Source organism: Tyto alba, unplaced genomic scaffold (assembly GCF_018691265.1).
Source record: "Tyto alba isolate M040663 unplaced genomic scaffold, T.alba_DEE_v4.0 Super-Scaffold_14, whole genome shotgun sequence".
NCBI classification, from domain to species: Eukaryota; Metazoa; Chordata; class Aves; order Strigiformes; family Tytonidae; genus Tyto; species Tyto alba.
The window spans coordinates 48,785,060-48,808,239 of record NW_024881276.1 but is presented as its reverse complement, the minus strand read 5'-3'; the positions used below and the strand labels follow the sequence as shown (position 1 = coordinate 48,808,239).

The window sequence follows — 23,180 nt, the reverse complement described above, 5'->3', positions numbered from 1 at the left end:
GAACGTATCACTAATATTAGAGAAATTCCGGTATTAGGTATTCAAAATATCGTCATCTTTGTAATGATTAAATATAGTAGTTCCCCCAGTCACATGTCCCAGATTCTTCTAAGAATAAAACGAGAATTGTCCTCATGAAAACTTTGGTTACATGATGAACTCTTTTCTTTCACAGAGGAGCACATTACTTTAAGAACATCCTCAATATGATTTCTAATGAACAAACTACTATCATTCTTCAGTTTTCCCATCACAGATAGACTACTGCAGAAAACTCTGATGGAATTTGAGTTTACACTATTAGAATTGTAATGCAGTATTCCCAGGGGCCTAATTTTTCCTTAGGTCTTTTTATTCAAAGATATAACAAAACTTTTTAAAATATTCAATTTGATGGCAATTGAGTGAGAATGCCCCTGAACACAGTTCTATGGGATCTTTAGAATAAATTTGTAATATGTAAAAAATAATAATCTGGTTACATTTGACAGTAAATTACTTGAATGAGAATTAAAAATAGAGACACTATTTCAGAACAGACTGTAATTAGTCTAATAGACTTCCCATTCTATTTATTTCTCACTCTCCATCCACAATCACCTTATCTTTTTTTTGTCCTTTAGCACAACTGTCACAGGCTGCATCTGCTACTATAAATATAGGGACAGCATAGTTTTCTGAGGAGACAAATTGTTCTTCACACAGGTATTCAGCTTTCCTTCTACTGTTGCTGTTGTTAAAGTAGCAAATATTTAAATAAAGTGGTTATAAATGTAAATAGCTAGCATATTGTCAACAACTATAAGGGTAGTACAAGAACACCTGGGAAAGAGCGAGGAGTTGTATATCTTTAAAGCTAAGATATAAAATCAAAACCTCTCATATTTTGTACCTGGAAAACAAGGTTAACTTGAAACTGACATTAGAAAAGCATAAAGCACTCAGAGCAGCACCCGCATGTTTCTGACCAAGGCCTTTGCTATCGTTTTATGGGGTAAATGAAAACTGCTGTTGTTTCTGTAATATAAATAGTGTTGTCTGACAATCAAATAGCTTGTATTGCAAAGTCAAAAAAAATTTAAAAATGAGATACTGAAGTCACACATATGTTTGTATACATTCTGCTATAGTACAAGCAGATGTTTAAGTCAGAGTTGTGGAAAATAAATTTAAAAATAAACTAAATAATAGTCAATGAGGAGGATGTTTAAATGTTGTTTTCTTAATCTTTTGACACCCATGCAGTTTTCTAAGTCATGTTTAAGACAGAACTATAGATTATGAGGTTTAAAACATTGGCACATTTTATCAGAAATCCAAGTTTTATACGTTTTGTTTTGCTAGAATATTTTTAAAGTCCTAGAGAAGTGGGAGTCCTCAAATACTTTAGAAGTTAAACTTGAAACTGAAAAGGAAACAACTTTTTTCCAGTCTTTACTGTTTTCTAGATAAAAATTCCAATTTAAATCAAAAGCTGAAGCATGAAAATAATACTTGTCATAAAAAATTTTATTTCTTCCTCCACTTCAGTTAAGTGCTGAAAATATTAAAATTGAAACTAAGAGTTCCCCTTCTACTCTGGAAACACCAGAGAAAAATAGGATTACTGAATCAAAAAAAAATGACAGCATTCACTATCAAGGAAAAGGTACATACTTAGGTTGGAACTGTATTTTAAGTATCTACTCACTCTTTTTATTCTAATGAATCACATGGTTGTAGTTTCTATCATAGTTACACATGCTTCACTTCTCTTACGGCCACAATAATGCTTTTGCTCCCTGGAAGAAAAAAAAAAAAAGAGTTTGAAGGAAAAAAAAAATTGAAACAAACACAAAAAAAAGTGGAAAACAATTACTTCAGAAAAGATAAAAGGACAAGAGAAGAAGGAAGGATTGCCCTTATTATTTAGGGACTACAATGAGACTTAAAAGTTCTTGCCTTTGACATAGACTTCTTTTAGTTTTGGACAGGTTGCATAGGATGCAAATGTTGAGTGACTAATGTAGAGTAACCAGGTTCCAAACACTGGTGGTTCTTGATGTGGCCTGATAACATCTTCTCAAGGTAGGATCTTCCTTTCTTTTAATTCCTTCTCTGAAAAATTGGAATAATATACAGCTACTTCACAGGGACGATGTTTCTCCTCGTGAATGTCTGCATCTCATTGCAAAATAATGCCTCTCAACATGAAACTAGTATTGCATTAGCGGAGAACCCTCAAACACTTTTGAGAGAACTCAAGCAGGAGAAAAGAAATGGAAATTGGATGTTCAGTATAAAAGGAAGGATGAATGGGCCACTGAAAGTGCCATGTGCAAAAACCAGTTAAAAGTCTGTCAAAAAGTTGTAGCTTATTTATCTGTTTTATTCCTTTCAAAAGAGAGTTCTGGTGAGGAAGGAAACCTGCATCACAGAAGCCCATGTGATTTGTGCTTTTTTTACTACCAAAGGTTATCTTCTCTTGTTTCATCATCATAAAAACACCTGTGACTTGGAGGAAAACAAAACCAAATGAGCTTTTGCAATGCCAGCATGATTGGGGAACAAAACCCATGAGGGACAGTTCCCAAGGTGAGCTGGAGCTAGTCAGCCAAGGAACAAAGCTCTGTCTTCTCATCAGGAGCAAACGCATTGCCCACTGCCACCCCTGACCAGCAACATGGGAAAGTGTATTCCTGTACTCTTTTACCTCAGCTTTCCTTTAAGAAGCAAACAAAATGTCAGCCTCCTGAAGAAATCCAGCTACATCAAAACTAAATAAAGCATATTAGGGACCTGCTCAAATCTCAGTCTGACAGTACCATCCAATCTCTTCCTTTGACTGTCCTCCTCCAGCTAGACTTTTTCTGTGCAGTATTAGTGGAGTTCTTTAGTTTTTGGGACCAGGCTTTATTTCAAACATGCCAAATCTAGAAAAACATAAAACATGCCTCTGGGAAAAGTGAAAAATCTAGCTTCAAGCTCCTTTCACTCAGGTATTTGGCTCAGCATTTCCTCTGTCAAGGAAGGATTTTGCAGGCCATTTTCAACAATGCTGATCATTTTGGCCATTAGACTGTCACAAATAGGCTGTTTTCTTCAGCATGGTTTGTAATAGAAAATGTGTATGATCTAGGTTAATTGAAGAATTAATTAAATCACAGAATACATTTGGTGTGCAGGAGTTCCTTCCTGTGTTTCTAACAGGACTCCAATAAAAGGCAAGTTCAGTGCAGAAGGAGGCTTTGTCCAATTAAGTTGACCTACCTTTTACCAAGTGATTTTTCAGGAGCTGTTTGAGTTTTCACTGCAGTAGTTCTTGGGGAGTTCACTGGTTCCCAGATACTGCTCATGCTTTGCCACTACGTCCTCTGCTTTCTCAGGAAGGAGAGTGAGGATGTGAGTACAAGTAAATAGTTTTAATAGGAGATGCAAGAAAACGGATAACCAACCTTTGAAATTTTTTGCAGGGATTGTTAAAATCTGATGATCTTAGCTATTATTCAGAGACATTTCTAGTGAGGTAAGATGTTTAGACTGAATTCATCTACAGAACTACATTCACAAACTCTAGAATGTAGCCAAAAATTTACTGCAAACAGTAAGTTAAAGACAATTACAAAAGAAATTTCAAAGGCATTCACTAAAATTACTTTTTCTTTAGCAACTGCTGATTTTTACTGCATCTTACAGGCAATCCAATAGCCCAACCTTTGGCAGAATTCCTATGAAACAGCAGTTCTCTTAACAGTTTATTGATGTTGCTTTCTTATTTAGCATCTGGTTTTGACAACTATTTAGCTTATATAGCAATGGCTGTCACAGAGTAAACAACAAAATAACAGCTTCAATTACAGAAAGCAAAAACCAACCAAGCACAAAGAATACAGTAAAACTGTTAGACAATACAAACTATAAAATTATTTTCTTTCAGTTACAGAAATGGAGTGCCATTTTTCTGTCTGGGGAGTTTTGGCGTTTCTGTGTTTGTCTCTGGTTGTTTCATTGATACTGAACATTTCACACTATATGAAAAAGAAACAAGGTAAGTAATGTCTCTGTGAGGAATGGAGTTTGAGTGTTTAAAGTGCCTGTAGAGAAAGCCATCGCTGCTGGGAGACTGCAAGCCAACAAATTGATTCTTTTGAATCTTAAAGCTATCTTTTGGCAAGCATGATTCCAGTAGAGAGGATGCAACTTTGAAAAATTTTTAGGAGAGTCAGATATGATTACAGAATGATTGCTAGCTGCCCAATCCACTGCTGAAAACAGCTACCCAAGTCCATTCTCTGAAGACAAACTAACAGAACATGTACAAGGTGAAGAATTTAGTTCTGGATAAATTTTTATTTCTAAAATATATTTTTAACACCTGTAATTTCCTTTTTTTTAAGTGTGCTTTTCATGTAACTGGTTATTATTTGAACTTTACTTTAAAAATTATTTTAAGTAGCTGCACTGATACAAGATACATTTGAGAAAATTCTTCCCTCCCAAAATTCATGAATGCTTATTTGAATTTCAGATTTCATACACATTTTATGCTTAATCAGCTTATTTTGAAAAAAAATTTCAATTGCTTTTCATCATGGGATCCTAATGTAGCTCTTAAACCAATGTCTTACTCACAGCAAGGAACTGATTTGTTTAATTTATGTTAGAGGGTGACTATATACTCTGGTTTTGGTTAAAATTAACTGTGACTTTTTAAACAGAATTGATTATGCCAGTGCAACCTCTCTTATGCATACAGTTCTATAGTTGTTAAGTTGTACAATCCTCACCACTCCCATTCAGGGAAAAACTGCCTTTACACAGGGAAGATTGCAACTGTGCTATATGCTTATGGGTGGGCAGGCCAACACTGGAGGATTCAACCACATTAAACACACATATAAAATCTACATAAACAGAAGGTCTATGCTTATAAACTGAACTCACCAAATATAAGAGAATAAGACTATTATAGGATACTAAAAGAGCTGCAGGAATGTTGAGGGATGGGTGGGTGTCTTTTTGGTTTATTTTGTCATTTAGTGCTACTAGGCAGATATTTCTATGATGAAAAATCACAGCCATTTACAAAACTAACCTTGAGCAACGTTTCAGTCAGATTGGCATTGCTCATGGAATCGGAGCTTACTGTGGTAAATTCTGGAGTCCCGAAGGGTAGAAAGTCAGGCATTCCTGAGTTATTAATCAAGATCTAGCAATAAATCTCTTTGTAGCCATTGCCTCTCTGCTTCAATTTCTTCATCTGTGTGGATCACAGGATATCTCTCTTTCAATGATACAAGCAATAGAACTAGTAGAATAAATAAATCCTTCACCTTGTAACATAAACACATGATGCACCTCCCTAGGCAGAGAAAAAGATGAGGTAGAAGCAGGAGGAAATAAGGAATTAATTGCATGTGTTACAGTACTTTTTTGGGGTCTTGTGAACTAATGTAGACTTTGCACCCACAGCACAGGATCATGACACAAACGTTTCTTGTATTAGGGAAAGATTTTTGAGAAAAGCAGGGGAACAACTGAAGGACCTGAGCACTAACAGCTTTCAGTTTTACTCTCTACAGTGAAATCAAAAGCATGTCAGTTGAGACAATTGTTTGAAGTGTTCTAAAATAGTACGTTTCATTTTCTCTTAACTTTGTTTTAAACAAATTTTCCAGCTAAAATGTATAAAGACTATGAAGACAACAGTCCAAGGTAAGTTGGATAAAAAAGTTTCTTTCTGGCAAGGATGAAATAAGCAATACATAATGACAGATGGCTTTGAAGGGACAGTGTAGAGGAAAAATCCAGTCTCTCATGCAGCCTTCCTGGGACTGTCAGAGCAAAGGATGGTTGTAGAAAAAGAGTTTTCCAAAGAAAAGAGAGGGGAAAAAAAAAAATCACATCAGAGAGTTGTATTGCAGTCATTTTATCAGTGATGAAATAATTGCATGCTAATATGATAATTTTATATACCAAAGGAAGTGCAAGATACTGAGCTAAACACTAGTTACTATCACTCAAAATCAATAATTCTATAATCATTTAAAAGAACTCTCAGAAAACAATATGTTCTTCTATATTATATTATATTATATTATATTATATAAGCAATTATATAACTTTCTAATAAAAGTTATATAGCATTATTATATAATATATTGTATTATTGTTTTCTGATATTTAATACTTGTGGAGTAATAATTTACATATATTTATGTTTCATACCCTTCTTTTACACATGGTGTTCAAAAGCAATAAAATGGAGACTCTTTACAACTGCTGGATATATCATGATCTCTTACAAGTCTGTTTCTATTATTCCATATTAAAAAAAATGCAAACTTTAGAAAAGAGGTGGAAAGAGCCTCATCTCAACCCAAATATAAAAGACCCTTGAAACAAAAATACAAAAGTTTCTACCTGTTCCCCAAAACCAATCCTCAATTATAAATTTACTTGAAGTTAGGAAGTTTCTGTTTGTCTATTACTGCCTGTTCAGTTGAAAAATACCAGTGAAAAAGTGTTAGACTGCATTATTTCATTCCCTTTGCGAGGCACAGTATAAGGATGTAATAGGAACAAGGCTGCACTGTGCTTCCCCCCAACAATTCCCCTTTTACAAACATGCTTAAAAACATTTTCAGGCAACATCAGGTAATGAAACACAGAATACCATTAAAAATCCAAAGTTGAACTTCACTTTGACCTTCTCTAGTTGTGTTGAGATAACTTTTAGTTGAATCAGGAGCAGACTTTTTAAGAACAGCGCTCCAAAAGACCCATTTGGTGTTTTAATTTGTATTGCAAAGTGGTCTCAGAGGACATGAACTCAGTTCTTTTCAGTGATCATTAGTTTTTCTAGAACTACATCAAATGGTAGCTTAGTAGTCTTAAGATTAGCTTTATACTTAGTTACAGGAAAGAAGAGTAGAAGAGTTGGATTCTTGACTAGTTAAAAAATCTCTCTTCAGAATACAGGCATTGCCGTTTCTGTCCACCCGTCCCCTACTCCCCCCGTTTAGACTAATATTTTTGATCTTGTTTTTTAGATCACACACAGTCTGTCATTGCTATATGTGTGTAAAATGTTTAGAGTAGAATAGTGGGGTCCTAAATAAAGCACATTCTGTGAATTAAAATTATCTTTCTATTCCCCTTCTAGCTATGATGACTATTACACAGAAGATGACCCAGTTTATGGCAATCTCAACCAAAATATTTTAGGTAAGCTTCATTTCAAGAACATGTATCTATTCAGAGGCTATAATAAATATATGGTTATAAGCTGACTAACCAACACTTTCTGTGTTTGTCAAATAGCAAACTTGAGAATCTACCCCTTTTCAATTGCCGTATTAATACCTACTTGGGATAGAACTGCAAACTGTCATACTGTACATTCTACATAATACATACTCGCATTTGTAAGACCAGATCTCATACTGATTTTGATTTTTTACAGTTCAAATGGTCCTGTTCATCCAAATATCTCAAACCCAATAGCTTTTCTACATGTAAAGCTGCACCAGCTGAAACAACAGCTTGATCCACGCATGTTAAAGCAGTCTAAGACACATTACTCACTGCCCAAAGTCAATGCTCACACAGAAGCTGGCAGAAACAAACACATATGAGTTCTGTGTTGTGGCTATCCAGAGATCATCATCAGTGTTGACACAAGTCCAGAGGCTGAATGGTGGGCAGACAGCTTTTCTCTGCTTTACTGGGCTGAAGTTAATAATCCTTGGCAGAGAGATACCACATCGTATAGCATCATATAACTGCAGTTAGAGCTAGATATGCTGAGAGTGTGTATCTCGAAGCCTTTATGGTGTTAAAGCAGTGTTTAAGTAACATGAACACAACATTTTTGCCAGCCTTATTTAGGGTTAAGCAAAATTAAACTAACTAAAGTACCTGAACTGTGGGAGAAAAAAAAAAAAAAAACCAAAAAACAAACAAACAAACAAACAAAAAAAAAAAAAAAAACAAAAAACAAAAACAAAAACAAAAACAAACAAAACAAACCCAACTTTTTCATACAGGGTTTGCACAAATTTAACTAAGTCAACATTCAAATGCATTGACACTACAAAAGTCTGAAAACTGTAAGGAAGTAATCTGCTTTACTGATGGCTAAGATGAGATATGGCATGAGAAAATAACCTTCATCAAATTTACAGAAAACTGAAAGCAGACTCAGGAATAGAATTTTATCACCCACTGCTGCAACACACAGCCTCTTTTTCAGTCAAAGAAAAGATTGCTTATGCTGAAAAATACGTCAGTATGTGGTTAGCCCCTAATTGCAAGATGCCCTCCTAGCAATCTAAAATGATGCCCACTTAGTGAATAATTAAAAACTTTCCATCCCTATGAACAGAAAATCATTTTCATTTTCACTGTCTGTGCATCTGAATATCTTAGCTATTTGCCCTTCTATACATAGAGGGAGTGATCTGTGTGTGATTTCAAAATAAAGCAAACTTCTACCAGAGTAAACTGAGGGGAGATAGTTCTGCAACAGGGAGGATCTGTTGATCTGATCTTTTAACACTCAGTAGCATGTCTTAATAACTAAAACATTTTTCTACTTTGATAAATTATAGAGGAATGTTGTTACGAGCAGATGAAGTCCCAGCCTCAAAGCCCAGTTAACCAACTACAGGTATCCTTAATTTTACTTCTGGGTTTCCAAATTAGGGTAATGTGGTCTGTCTCAGAGTTCTTGTGTTTATCCCATGACAATGTATAACAAAACCCTTCACACTGCTCATCACAAAAATTACCATGCATTAGTGTCTCAGTTCATCAGGGAATTTAAGCTCAAAGTTGACCTTTCATTCAATCTGGATCATTAATGAGGGAGCAGGATAATTACAGACAGCTTATTTTCATCCATATGGCATGATCAAGCTCAGTTTCAGGCATGCAGATCAGGCTGAATTAAGCCTGCATCTACTGCCATGACTTACGTAAAGAATTAATTTTATTTATTTTGGCCATCAACCAAGTGAAAACACAAGCTGCATCACATGATAATCATGAACTTGACTGGCTTTCTCCTGCCCAGCACAAAATTTATATACCTTAACAAATTAAAGAACATTGTTCTTCTGTTGATTTGTATTTTGTTGAGATACCTGGAAGCCTAAAACCATGCAAGCTTCAACTGAAATTTGTCTGTAATTGAAGCATTCCTAGCATCAATTTCCTGAGTTGATTTCCAGGTATTTCATAAGGACTGATTTCCAGCCTCTCTCTCAGAATATGTCCAGGGAGTAGAATTATCCTTTTTAAATCTAGGCATTTGTTTTCATTAACTTCACAGAAAGAGAATAATCTATGAAAATTCCAGTGTCATATGTGCTTGACAATTTGGTTGGAAAAACACAGAGAGAAGCAGGGGAAAGACACAGAAAGCATATGTTTTGTACGAGAAATGAGATCATACATACAGACAAGAATCACCCTTCTTTGGTTTTCTGCACAGACAAAGCCTGTGAAAAATGTTGCTCATAACTAGATTCTAATTACAAAAAAAAAGTGTGAAGAAAACCAGATCAAATAATGTCTTACATCCCAAAGAACTTGAATTGATTATATAAGCTACCCTCATTCCCAAAGTGAATCTTTCCAATACTACTTTGATGAATTTTTCCTTACTGCCACTATCCTAAAAACATGCGTCATTTACCATCAGGTTATGTTGGTCTGTTTTTTTATGCTGACACAACTTCATAATTTTTACTTCTAATGAGTTCATTTACAGCTAGTTTGGGTAAACTTCAGTCACTATTATGGTTACAGTGTAAGCATACTTAAAATCTTAGATATAATTTTAAAGCAAGCATAACTACTGAATATTAAAGTGAATTTCCTTCTAGGTGGAGCCTGCCAATCAGATGTGTTATGCCTCACTTGATCACAGTGCCAAGGGAAAACGCAGAAAACCAAGGAGAAAGAAAGACCCTTCATTAGAGGAGGATGGAGAAGAAAGATCTCCTAACCCCACCATGATGGCTTCCAAAGTCAGTATTTACCTCAATAGCGAGCAGCTGGCTGCTGAAAGCACGGCAAACATAGAAGCCATTCATGATGATCCCATCAGATTAATGAGTTTGATTCATACTACAAAAGGAGAGGACATTTGAAGTGGCTTCATGAACCAAATATGTAATCGAAAATTGAGATCTACTTGCTCATTCTGGAGGAACAGTGAATGATTAGAGATAATATCCTGGCAAACTAATATACCAAACAGTGCTATAAAATGGATAAGTTTTCTAAAGTGTCATTGAACCATATTTATGGACTAAGCAAGAAATAAATATAGATCCAGACTGCCACTTTGAAGGACCTGCCCTTCTGAAGACATTTTGAAAGGGAGTTGTAGAAGCTGGCATCTCAGCATTCACATGGCATTGATTCCAGTAAAAATTAATCCTTTGTTTAATACAACCATCAACTTTCAAACAGTGCCAAAAGACTCACTCTGGTGTCTGTAGAGCTCTAGCAGAGTATAACTATTCTTTTATATAGGCTTTAACAATACTTTCAGAAGGAAATTGTATTTTATACTTGCAGAATTAATGATTTAGTTGTTTTCCCATCTAAAAACTGATCTGCTGTTCAACACTGTGTACTTTCCCACTGTGACTGGTTTCTAGTAATAACACAATGAATCTAAAGCTAATTGGAGAATAATTTAACAGCTTGTTCAAAGTATAATTGTATGTCTCACAAGATTTAACAATATCCTTATATATCTGTAGTTTCCTTCTGTGAGCAATACCAGAATACATCTTAAATCTCAACTCTTCTACTAACATAATGTTGTATCCAGCCGTATTCAAGAGTCCAAAAAGATACTAGCAAATGATCTGTAACAATAAATCTCCTAGGGAGGATTTTTTCCAATATTCTATGTGATGTTTAAATTCCTATTGGGTTTTACATGGCCATTGTTACAAACTATTTTACAAAAGTAGAGAGAACTTTTTATTTCCCCAAATAATTCACATACTGTGTGCACATTCATCTTAACACTTTAAGCTCATCAGATGGTAAGCTTTTATAGAGTGGGGACTTATTTTTGTATCCTGGGAGTCATTAAGTAGTAGTAGCAGGAAACAGTAAGGCATGTTGATGTAATATGTGTACCTCTAGGTGTCGGTTCTGCCTTCTCAAAAAAAGGGTACGAGCGCCTTTAAAATCCACGCAGATCATAGTGTCAAGGGTCTTGAAACTCTCAAGCACATACAGAGCCCTGCAAAGGTTTCAGGTCCTGAAGGAGATAGCACTGAAAGCAGTAATAAGAAACAAAACAAACAAAAACCCCATAGTACAAAGTGCCAACACCTCTTCCAAAAGCAGAAGTGGATGGGAATCGCCCACAGATGGGATGAATTTATGTAGAAAAAAAAAATATCATTGTAAAAGAAACAATTCTTTGACAGCCTGGTTCATGTCTAATTTAGCTCATTATTAACAAGCCTCTTTAACATGCCTTAACTTCTATGCTAGGCCAAAAGGAAGGGGCCAAGCCCTGCAACAAAAGCTGCCCAGTGTCACTGCTTGTCTTGTATTAGAACTTACTTTTGTGTGCAGAAATCAAGTCAATATATGTTTGTCTTTTACACCCCAGAAACAAGAGAGACTTGGAATTAGTGACTGTGTTATCATGGTCTTAGGCCAACTACCACTGGATAAATAAAAGTAAATACTGTTGAAGAATTGATAAAAATCACTTTAATGGAGAACCATATTAAACAATGATCCTGACTAAGATCCTAAGGAGGGAAAAGAGGAAGGCAAATCCAAAGCCAAAGATCCAAAGCTAAACACCAATATATCAGCGCATGAATTACTAACCTGATTTGATTAGATTGGAAGGAATTAGACTTTATTCCACAGTAGGAACAAAATAAGTAATAAACAACATATCAACATACTCTTGCTTACTCACAGATCAAAATTGTTTGAATAACATTAATATACAAAATATTTATATAAAATATTTCAATTTAGATGGCACCAATCAGATATAATACTCAGCCCTCTGAGATGATTAAGAGAGAAAGCTTTTTTAAACAGTCCCTCAAGCAAATATACACAGGTCCAAGAGTCCATTTGTTGCTATTTTCCAACATACACATACCATAACGGATGCTGTATTTTCATTTAATACAATTTGTGTACACGTTGTACAAAACTTGCTATTTCCTAGTTTTCTCATGGCATTTGCACTCTTGATTATGCCTTTTCTCTGAAAATTCTAAAGTCAAAGAACTTCTGTGAGTTACCCAAATTCAACCTTGTCATTTCAGCCTGATCATTAATTTAATAGAAGTGCACACTTCTCTCATTGAGTGTACATGTAACAATAAGTGCACCTCGTGGGATTTAGGTACATCTAGTTTGCTCTATGTTCTTAGTCTTCATTGTTTATGTCAATTTTCAGCAGCTGCTTTCCTTTGCAACACTTGCTAAAAGAGCAGGGCACTTCGGTAAATATTCTCCCTCAATATATATTTCCTTTCCACATTTAATCACTGCTTCAGTTAAATTATTCACTGCTGCTCTCACAGGCTCCACTTCAGGATCATCTTTAATGGCCTATCAATTGTTTCTGAGGCACTTCTAATGCTGCCAGAGTCCAGATTTATCTTTATTCCTTCAGCTCTTTACCCTCAGTCTGCTTAAATAAGCAACTGAACGACCTATTTTTTTTTAGTGATGACTTAGGATAGTTTTTAAATGACTACTGAATTCTTACATGAAAGAAAATGTTCAATATAGCTCCATCTTCAAGCTATTAGAGAAAGATCAACAAAAACTTTCATATATTAATTACATTCTTTATGTATAAAGAAAGTTTCAACTAATTGAAACAAAATAAGAAAAGGAGATGCTAGGTCTAGGTTTATACTGTCTTAGTAACTTAGCCTGTTTTTTCAAGTATTCTTTACAAAAATTTTGAAACAGAGGGAAACAGCATGAAGCTGTTTTTATCAGTAAGCTTAGCATTTAAGTATCAGTTCAATGGAAAGAGAGGAAATAGTAAACAAGAGGAAATATGGTGGAAGAAGAAAAACTGTTTGGAAGGGAAGAAGAACGCAACTGAAAACAGAAGAGAGATCGAGTAGCACCATGAAATCTTTGTAAGTCTAAGACAGGTGTACTCCAGTAGTTATTATAGCACCTGGGAATCACTGCAGATGCATCTGCTTAAATGGTATTGTTAGGAAAAACAACACAGATGCTTGCTTGTATCATACTTTTAAGAGTCTGCTGACTCAAGTGGATATTGGGGGGATCAAACTCTAAAAATAATTGTGCACTTTCTCCCATTTGCTAGCACCAAAGAGGTGGCACTGGTATGAGCTTATCTTCAAATACCCCAAGGTTTTTCCAAGAACTACTACTTAAAATTCTTTTGAAGTAATTTTCACAGAGAAAATGAATTATTGCTATGTTGTTTAAATAAACTTACCTTCCTACATGGGTAAGCCTCCATTCAGGTTGCTGTGGAGTCATATCTAGAGCCAAAACATGTCCAAAACACAGCTCCAGTTTACCTTTAAGTTACTTTAGAATAGAAAATGGAGTTATATAATCTCTCAGTACTGATGTATCAAGAAATAAATGCTAGGAAATAATTACCTCAACAAATCCATGGAGGAAGGTAATTCATTAAGTGTATTCCCTACAGTTCATCCATGTCCGCAACAGGAAGAAAAATGAGCCACAAAAGCATTTTTAAAAGACAATATTTTGTTGTTGCTGTTGTTGAAGGAAACTTAATATACAAATTAAAAGGGATAGAATGTGTGTGTATAGGGCAGAAGTTCTTGTCTTGTTGCAGAGTAAACCTCACTGAAGTCAGCTTCTTCTTCAATTCAAGAACAGTTAAGATAACAAGATCTTGGTTTTAAGAGCTAAAATTACATAAAACACACTTGTATGCTGAGGAATGGAGTAAAGGCAAAGGAAAATGATTTTTTCCTTTTCTGGAGCTCAGAAAGCTGAAAATGGGAAATGCCAATAAAACAGTGTACTTGACCCGATACTTACTGCTAAAACAATCTCCTTGCCAAGAAAAGACACAGCAATGAAAACCTGGGGGACCCTGCCACATCACTCTCATGTGTTTGCTGGATGTATATGTTGTGGTTTAAGCCCAAAGGGCAACTGAGCACCACACAGCTGCTCGCTCATTCCTTCCCCCTCAGGGATGAGAAAAAAAACCCAAAGTCTCCAGAATCGAGATAAGGACAGGGAGGGGTGGCTCACCCATTACGGTCACAAGCAAAAGACAGACTCCATAAGGGAAGAAAAAGAACATCAATTTAATTTGAACACCACCACTTAATTCTCCAATCAGAGTAGGACCGTGAGAAATAAAACATCTTAAAAACAACTTCCTACCACCCCTCCATTCTTCCCAGACCCAGCTTTGCTCCTAATTTCTTGTCCTTCTTACTTGCAGCAGCACGGAGGGGACGGGAAGTGGGGGTTGCCCTCAGTCCATCACCGTTGTTTCTGCTGCTACTTCCTCCTCTGGGGGAGGACTCCTCACACTCTTTTGCTGCTCCAGTGTGGGGTCCCTCCCACAGACGACAGTCCTCCATGAACTTTCTCAGACACGAGTCCTTCCCACAGGATGCAGCTCTTCACGACATGCTCCAGCGTGGGTCCTTTCCACAGGTTGCAAACCTCCAAGCAACAAACTGCTCCAGCATGGGCTTCCCACAGTCCCAGCCTTCCTTGTGTGCAGACACTTGCTTTTGCATGGGGGTCCTCCAGGGGCTGCAGGGGGGGCATCTGCTCCACCATGAACCTCCATAGGCTGCAGGGGGGCAACCTGCCCTCTCATCACAAGCTGCAGGGCAGTCTCTGCTCTGGTCTACCTCCCCATACCCCTTCTTTCTTCCACTGACCTTGGTGTTTACATCGGTATTTCCCTCACAACCCTCCTCCTCCCAGGTTCCCCTTCTTAAATACATTCTCACAGAGGCACAGCCACCATTGCCAATTGGCTCAGCTCTGGCCAGAGGTGGGTCTGACTTGGAGCCGAGGGAGCTTCAAGAATCTTCTCACAGGGGCCACAGCTGTAGCTCCCTCCCCTACTGCCAAAAACATGCCACACACAAACCCGACACAGTATAGAAACTGATTCTGAGAACTCACATACCTGAAATAAAATGCTGAAAGCATGTTTTGTTCCAAACAGGTTTTTAATTTAGAACGTATATTGTAACAGGTAGAATTTTGTCAAAGCACTGAATATAACTATCACTAAAAATTATAATGCTTTATTGAACAATCACCTTTGACAAGCTACTTAGAAAATTTAAAATCAAGGTTACATAGTTGGCATGTTAAAAGTCATAGCATATAATCCAGCATTTGGATTATCCAGCCCAGTTTGTTACTACACTCATGTAGTAACTGATACATCTGTAAAGCATGAACAGGCAGGAACTCAGCTGAAAGATGTTGCTACTTATGATTAATATGTTAGGAATCAAAGTTTATTAGCAGATAAGAATACAGCTCACATTCTGTTACTAGACACTACTGAATACCTAACTTAAATTTAGCTATAGAAAGGAAGCCTGATTCCCCACAATACCTGATGAAGCCAAAGGAGTAATAAGTGCCTTGTCAGAAAGGACAAACCAGTTCATGAAGATTTGTATTACAGGGAAGTCTAAATCAAGACTAACTGTATATTACATACATATAACTAAACCTTTACTCTTGGAAGAAGGAAGAACAAAAAAACAAACTTCATAAACCAGTGTTTTCTCTGTAGCAGTTCATGAATGCTCCTTGCTGAGTTTTGATCAGGAAGTTATTCAAGGGATTGCTAGGATTTTAATCTTTCCCATCAGTGTAGTATAGTTTTCTGGATACCCTATAGAAAGGAATTGTTTAGACGAGAAAGTAAATGACAAAAATACTATGCTTGCTGAAACTCCGATGAACACAATGAAATTGAAAAAAACTGCAGAAGCAAGATATCTGAACATCTCAACTGTGAACAGCAGCAGGACTCCTTGTCTGCATTCCTATGTGCTTTCAGCTGGAGAGTAAACTTTTCATCCTATGTCATTTTAATGTCTCAGTATTGCTATTACACTAACCTAAATTGTATAAATATCTATTAAACATTGAGATGTAATATTTGAATGTATTCACAAATAACTAAAACATGAAAGAAACAAGTGAGAATACAATTATTTCCTTGCATATTACATCTGACAAGTATAGCAGTATAGCTGTATAGCATTCACACAGAGCTGAAGAAAAGTTTATTAGTTATAAACATTTCCTTTTCTGAAATACCTCTTTCATAATCATCTTCTAGATAAAGGCAATCAAGTTGCAGACAGGAAGACAATATTCCTTTCTTTTCCACAGCCATTTATTACAACATACAGCATTTTGCCACATGCCTTAGGCATAAAACTTCTGAGGGCTCTGAAGCCATTAAAGAAGAGCTTCACTCCTGGGAACCATAGAAGGCTAAGAATATCACACCACAGGCCTAAGGAGACTTGCCAGCTGACAGTCCATTTTGTCTACAAATCAACAAACATGCATTTGTGTAATTAAGGAGCAAAGAAATAGATTTTATTCCAGATGGCTTGGCAAGAAAGTACTCTGTGAAAGCCTGATTTCCAACTTTCTCAAACTTTACTTAAAGAAATTAAAAGCTTTTCCTTCAGAAAAATTACTAATCTCATATGGAGGACTGTTTTGTATGGAGTCAGGAAAAAGAGAGGTGAGGAAAAAGGAAATGAGGAAAAAGGAAATCCAAAAACTGAGCAAAAATTTACTCAACTAAGTGGGCATACTCAACATAATAGAAACATCCTCATATACTCATCAGCTTGCCTCCAATCTTCCATTGTATAAAAAAATAATCAGAATACAATCTTTAGCAATATTATTATTTATTTTTAATACAAGCCTCTAAGTTCTAATTCCATATTTGCTTAAACTGCAACTTTTTTCTTTAAATCATGTGGCCTCTTTTCTGGTTAAGTTCTCCATACAAGTAGTTTAAAAATGCATTCACGCTTCCTTTGAAGTTTTAATTCCAACATTGTCAGAAAATTTTGATATTAGCTGTGTGATCATTTTAAGCATAGTGAAAATATTTCTTGACTGATTTTGGTAAGGCAGCATATCTTGTGGTGCCAAATTAGACTTTTTGGAAAAAAAAAAAAAAAAAACAACATGTAAAAAAATGTTTTGGAAATGAGAAACTGGTTAGAGAATTTCTAATGATTTTTAATCCTGCTGCCTATTAGTTTGTAATTAAAAATCCAAGATATTTAAAACTTAAGAATCCTTTAAAAGTCACATATTTTCTAAGAAAAGCAGATGTACTAGGCCAGCATCCAGGGAGCTGGAAGGAGGGTTCTCCTTCCAGAGATCTAAATAAACTGCCAATAGTGATAACAGCAGGAAGAGAGGATCTCGGTTATCTTCCAAACAGAGCCAGTGCTCCTTTACAGAGAGCCAAAATGCAGGTAACTATACCTAACTGCAGAGAAGCTAACTTTTGAAATTCCTTTTAAATGGCAACATACTGCCCTCGCCACAGCGTAAGGATCTGTGAGGCCTTGTTAGCTCAAACACACAGCCAGAATCAAATAATTTCTATAGTTTTATCTAAAATAATAAGTGTCTTTATAACGAACACAAAATAAGGAGTATCTATGCAGTTAGGCTATCTTACTAACTTGTGTTCACTGGCCATCCATGCTGGAGCCTGGCTAGTTTTGTCCAGACACTTGCCTCCCAGCATTCAAGCCTGCAGGTTTGATTAACTTGGGCTCTCCCAAGCATCCATGCCAATTTTCATTCTATAAGTACATGACAGCAACAACTTCCATACCTTTAATACAGATGTAGAACAGCAAGAATTTATTTTGAAATTTCTTCTCTCAAAAGGAACTTACATTTTGTGATGCCTCAGTGCATCTCCTTGACAGCTGTAATTTTTCACTGCCCTTGCCCCACCACAGTGGGCATCTGCAATCCCAGTTTCTGGTGATGAAACACAGTAGTATGAAAAGTGTAAGAAAAATGCTGAGTAGCACGGACATTGCAGTATGTTGTTGAAATATTAGCCTATTAAGACATTGGTAATATTTCATTGGCATACTTCAAAGAGCAAATTTCCTTATGAAAATATTCTAATGCAAAAGGTTCTGGCAAAATTTAATTTCAAATGCATTTTATACACAGAATATATTAAGTATAAGATAGGTTTTTTCAAACTGATTATAATTTATCACCATTAGAACAAGGTAGAAGTAGAAGAAACTGTTGATACCAGAAAAAAACTGTGTAAAATGAAATAAGAGTTAAAATTTGAGGAAGAGAAAATAAGACAGATGGGCTAAGTCCACCTCAAACAAATTCTTTGTAATTAATCGATAATGAAAATTCAGCAAGGCAACAACCACGTGAAAAAGTGCATTTCTTCTGCCATTTTCTTCTTGTATACCAGTTGACAATATTTCAAGTCACCATCTTCAGTATTTTCCTTTACATGTTAATTATTGTCTTGATGGTAAGGTTCATAAAAATAAAATGTGGCAAATAAACATTAGTGATTATACTAAGCAGAAAAAAAGTTCAGGTTGTGATATAAACATGCTTTAACCAAACTCAGAATTTTAAATGTTAATTTAAATATTATCATGTAAAATCTTAAAGTAGTTTTAGAGTTGGGTTTATTTTAATAATTCTACTGTTCTGAATTGGCAAACATCTTTTATCCAGATAAATAATCTAATTCATCTAAGCATGTGAGGCTATTTCTTCCCTGTGAAGGTGGTGAGGCACTGGCCCAGGGTGCCCAGAGCAGCTGTGGCTGCCCCCTCCCTGGAAGGGTTCAAGGCCGGGTTGGACGGGGCTGGGAGCACCCTGGGCTGGGGGAAGGTGTCCCTGCCCGTGGCAGGGGGGGTAGGATTAGATGGTCTTCTAAGGTTCAGTCCAACCAAAACTGTTCTACGATTCTAAGTGACAGTAGCCATGCAACAACTTAATTGCAAGTTTTTGTAAAGCTGAAGAATCCAGACCAAAGCATTTGGTTATGCAAATGTAGGACTAATAGACTATGCATTTCCTGCTGAACATTTAGATACAGAAAGTAAAAGCAACAGCAAACCTTAAAGAAAATTTAAAAAAGGAAAAGAGAAACCGAGCAGATAATAAGCAACACTTTAGTAGGAAAAGTCCTAGTTAACCTAAAGAAAAGCTTTTTAAATAGCTGTTAATATGTGATTCAGGAAACTTTTTTCTGTATAGGTTCCTTATTTAAAGGAACACAAACATACCACATTATTAAGAAGAGCTGTCACCTACACAGTGGTCTATTGAGATCTGTAGATTTACTCTTTGAAGTGCTTGTGATTTCTAGAGTAGTAATTTATAAAGTCTCTGGAACTAACCTTGTAGGGAATCACCAGGAATACCAAGAGAAGTTTTATCTGAAGAAGGATGAAATCCAGAGTCCTGAAAACAAATCATCAACAGATTACATCAATGGAGAAACTCACATTATTTTAAGGCTTGCCTCAGAAGAAATGACTTGGAACCTGGAAATAAGGGCCTAATTTAATATTTAAATTGACAAATCTAATAATTCCAATGGAACCCAGTAAAGCTAGTCTCACCTTGTCCATCTATATGACAATTTCAGAAGGACAGTACCTTAATTACCAGAGTCACTGTTTGAGATTATTTTAATCAGTGACAGTCTATTAAAATATAACAAAATTTTTTATTGAGCATTTTATAACCATCAAGGTTATTAAATATAGTGAACTTCCTTACATGGTCCAGGAGACCTGATACAACTTACATTTTCACAAACAAAAATCCCCCAAACCCGTAAAACAACCCTACTGACCAAATAGCACCAGTAGTATGCAGTCACTAGTATAAACAGCTTCCAGCTCCAATCCATTTTTTTAAGCCCTTCTCCAAATATCAGCAAAGATTGCACAGTAATTTTTTTACAAGGTCCTTAAGTACCTGTCTCCCACAGATGCAGATGTAACTGTCAGAAACACTGGGGTTACTGCCATTGTGTATGCTCAAAAAATCCATGCCAGCTGTCTGAAGATTGAGGATTTTTCTGTGAGAAATCTGTTGACATTCTGTTGAAGGAAAATTACGTTCTGGTATATTTTTCTGTCGCTTTAGTGGTGAACTAAGGAGATCATTTTGAAAATTTCCTTGTCTTTTAACTCTAGGAATTGTAGATAAACTTCTGCCAGGTGAGTTAACAAGAGCATTCACAGTTTCAGACATTTGTATTCCTCCATATTTCCTTAAATTTGAAGCTCTCTGAAAGCCAGGAGATTTTGGAACAGCCTCACTACACAATTGCTCATAGATCCTGTCAAATTCTCTATCATAATGTTTATCAGTCCTCACAGAATCACTTAAATTACGCTTCATTAATCTTCCTTTCTCTTCAAAGTTCTGTGAATTTGAACGAGGTCTTGTAAATATCAAAGGCTTTTGGATTTCTTGGGAACACAGTTTGTAGTAGAGTTCTTCAAATTCATCTTTGTATTTCTCGGGCATCTTTGAAGGACTCTGCTTCACAGACAATGAGGAAAATGAGTGTTTATGCTGGAAAGAAATTCCTCTTTCAGAAATTATTTTTTCAGGATTTATAAGCAAAGTACTTGATGCTCTTGCACGAGAACAGTTTGCGACCGGTGTAGAAGTGTTACTATTGTCATAGGAACTGGAAGTAGATGAACATAACTCTGAGGTATCACCACCAAAAATATCCCTTGTTTGAGTTTTACTCTCTTTTACCAGATGAAGTGCTTTTGACCCTGAACTGGCAGCAGGTGTAAAAGAGTATCTCGAGGAGCATTGGTAAGACAATTTTTCACTTTCTTTGCATTTTAAATTATTGAGTGAGAAAGTTGTCTGCTCTCCTATTCTAGACATAACATTAGGAGAAACAGTCTGTTTGGAGACTTTCTGGCCTTTTCCAGATACCAAATAACGTTCTAAACTTGAGTCAGAGTAGTCCATTCTGTTTTCACTGGTATCAGTGTAAGAATAAGGTACCAGACCAGATGAATTGTTAAGGGAACACCTGTCATCACAAAGTTCTCTGTTCTCATTTCCAAAAGTTTGATTCTCGATGTCTTCACTTCTGCGGCTGCATATGCTAGGTAGTGCTTTCTTCAGTTTAAGAGGTCTGAACCCTCTGTTTTTGCCTACAGTGACACTGAACTCTCGTTTTCCAGAATACCTTCTTTTGAGCCTTAAGAGTCTAAACATGTATTTTAAGTGTTTTCTCTGAGACTGCTTTGTCATGAACCTTATAAGTGTCTCTAACATTGCTGGATACAAGTCTACAAGAGTTACATTGCTCCAGGAACATTCCTCATCTGCAGACTGGTATTCTTCCAAGATTCTATCACAGCAAGTTTCATTCAGTTCCAAAGAATGTTGATGCCTGGGTATGGTTATGGTATTTGGTGAAGTGGGAGCACCAGAAAGTTGTAACTGTAGAGGTCTAGATGAACATTCTTTAGACAACTCTATTTTCTTTCTGCAAACAGCAGCTTGGTTGCCTATTCAAGAAAACAAATGAGTTAACAAAAAAAAAAAAACCAAAAAACAACAAAAAAAAAACCCAACACAACCTATTAGGTCACTTCCAGTAATATATTACATGACTTTGAAACAACTGCATGCAGTACAGATAGTCATACTGCAATAGCATATTTCATAAAGCTTTTTTGACAGGCTAAACAGATGATTAACATACAATCCATTAGGAAAAAGTTAAAAGGATTTCCCTAACCATATTGAATTAACAGAATATAGAAGACAGAAGTGAAATGTATTGGAAAAAGCCCCTATTTTCATATAGCTTAATACATAGATATAAAAATACTTTTACTGTAGAGACAGACTGCTTTGCTCTTTGTGATTTCTGAACAGGAGGAACAGCCTTATCCTACAGGCTTTATTACTTTATTTCCATATTACTCGAAAGCTTTGTACTTGGCTAGTACCAGTGTAACTTTGCGTGCTGTAAAGCATGATGAAGGGAATTCTTTTTGTAGTCATTAGGCTTGAAATATTTACACCAAAATTCTATCTTAGGTTTGCATCAAGTCTGAAGAGCTTATGAAGAAAGTTTACTAGCGAAGTACTGCTTTGAGTATCCACTACCAGCAGGCTTGAAGCAATTCATTACATTCCTTGAATTTAAAATAAGCAGAATGAAAAAGTTATGCTTTCATTTAATTAAGCTTAATGCTGCTGAATTTTGTAACTATGCATTCTTTTCCTGGGGCTATTTAAGAAAAGCTGGTTTTATGTATATAGGTTATTTATTGTCTATTTTTCAAGTACATTTTGCCATAAGCAAAATAATGTCTAGCTTTTCAAGGATCCAGCTTGTTGAACTTTGTTGAATAAATAATGCCTCTTTGTTTTCAATACACTGAATATTTATTTCTATTAAATTTTAATAAAAACACATTTTCTAATATATTTGATCAACACCCAAAAAGATTCAGTTACACCAATCAGTTCTTGCACTGATGAAGCTAAATGAAGACCTTCTGACAAACCTTCAGGTGCTATCTGAAAAACAAAGAAAAAAAAGACACAAAATATAATATCCTGATTTTTTTGCACATTAAAGGTAACATCAAAACATTCTTTGTGACTCCTCCTACTCTCTCTTTACTATATTAGGTTATGTATAGTTATGGTCCTAAGGGTCTTAGTAAATTTCAGACAAGGAGGAAAAAGTCTAGTCTAAAACTTCAATAAGAATTTCCAAGAGTTACCAGTGTAATCTTGGAAAGCTATTCATCATCTTTGCGACTTATACATTATGTATCTTATTTTAATGCCTTTCCCAAATATGATAATTTATACATGGATATATACACACCTGGATAATTTATACTTCTCTGGCAGCTCCAGTAGGAAACAGAAGCTGTACCATGTAACATAACCCTTAGTCCTAGCACCCCTCATCCCAAAACCAAAATAAAGCTAAAACTCCTTTTTTTCCTCTACAAAGGTCAAATTTAGGCTTTTCAGAAAACTTACTGAAGATCAACCCACGCATCAGGCTTCAAAGCACAAAGTATATATAAAAAAAAATTAAAAAA

At 35.8% G+C, this 23,180-nt stretch overlaps 2 protein-coding genes across 6 annotated transcripts in view; one reads left to right on the top strand and one right to left on the bottom strand.

Annotated features, from left to right (window-relative positions):
* The first annotated feature begins 696 nt into the window (after positions 1–696).
* LOC104367831 (T-cell receptor-associated transmembrane adapter 1) lies at positions 697–10,220 on the top strand. The gene is made up of 6 exons (XM_042788814.1): positions 697–705; positions 3,917–4,027; positions 5,658–5,694; positions 7,145–7,206; positions 8,592–8,650; positions 9,870–10,220. The coding sequence occupies exons 2-6, from the start codon at positions 3,925–3,927 to the stop codon at positions 10,134–10,136; spliced, it is 528 nt and encodes a 175-aa protein (XP_042644748.1). The 5' UTR covers positions 697–705; positions 3,917–3,924; the 3' UTR covers positions 10,137–10,220.
* A 4,865-nt stretch (positions 10,221–15,085) lies between these two features.
* The window catches only part of LOC116964759 (Holliday junction recognition protein), a 28,035-nt gene continuing 19,940 nt past the window's right edge, over positions 15,086–23,180 (bottom strand). For 4 of the 5 annotated variants that reach the window (XM_033005314.2, XM_033005315.2, XM_033005312.2 and 1 more), the window contains 5 exons: positions 22,629–22,641; positions 20,047–21,617; positions 19,461–19,524; positions 17,961–18,048; positions 15,086–15,904 (listed from right to left, as the gene is read on the bottom strand). In XM_033005314.2, coding sequence (XP_032861205.2) covers positions 15,865–15,904; positions 17,961–18,048; positions 19,461–19,524; positions 20,047–21,617; positions 22,629–22,641 — 1,776 coding nt within the window. In that variant the 3' untranslated portion in view covers positions 15,086–15,864. The other variant, XM_033005313.2, reaches the window with a different exon arrangement.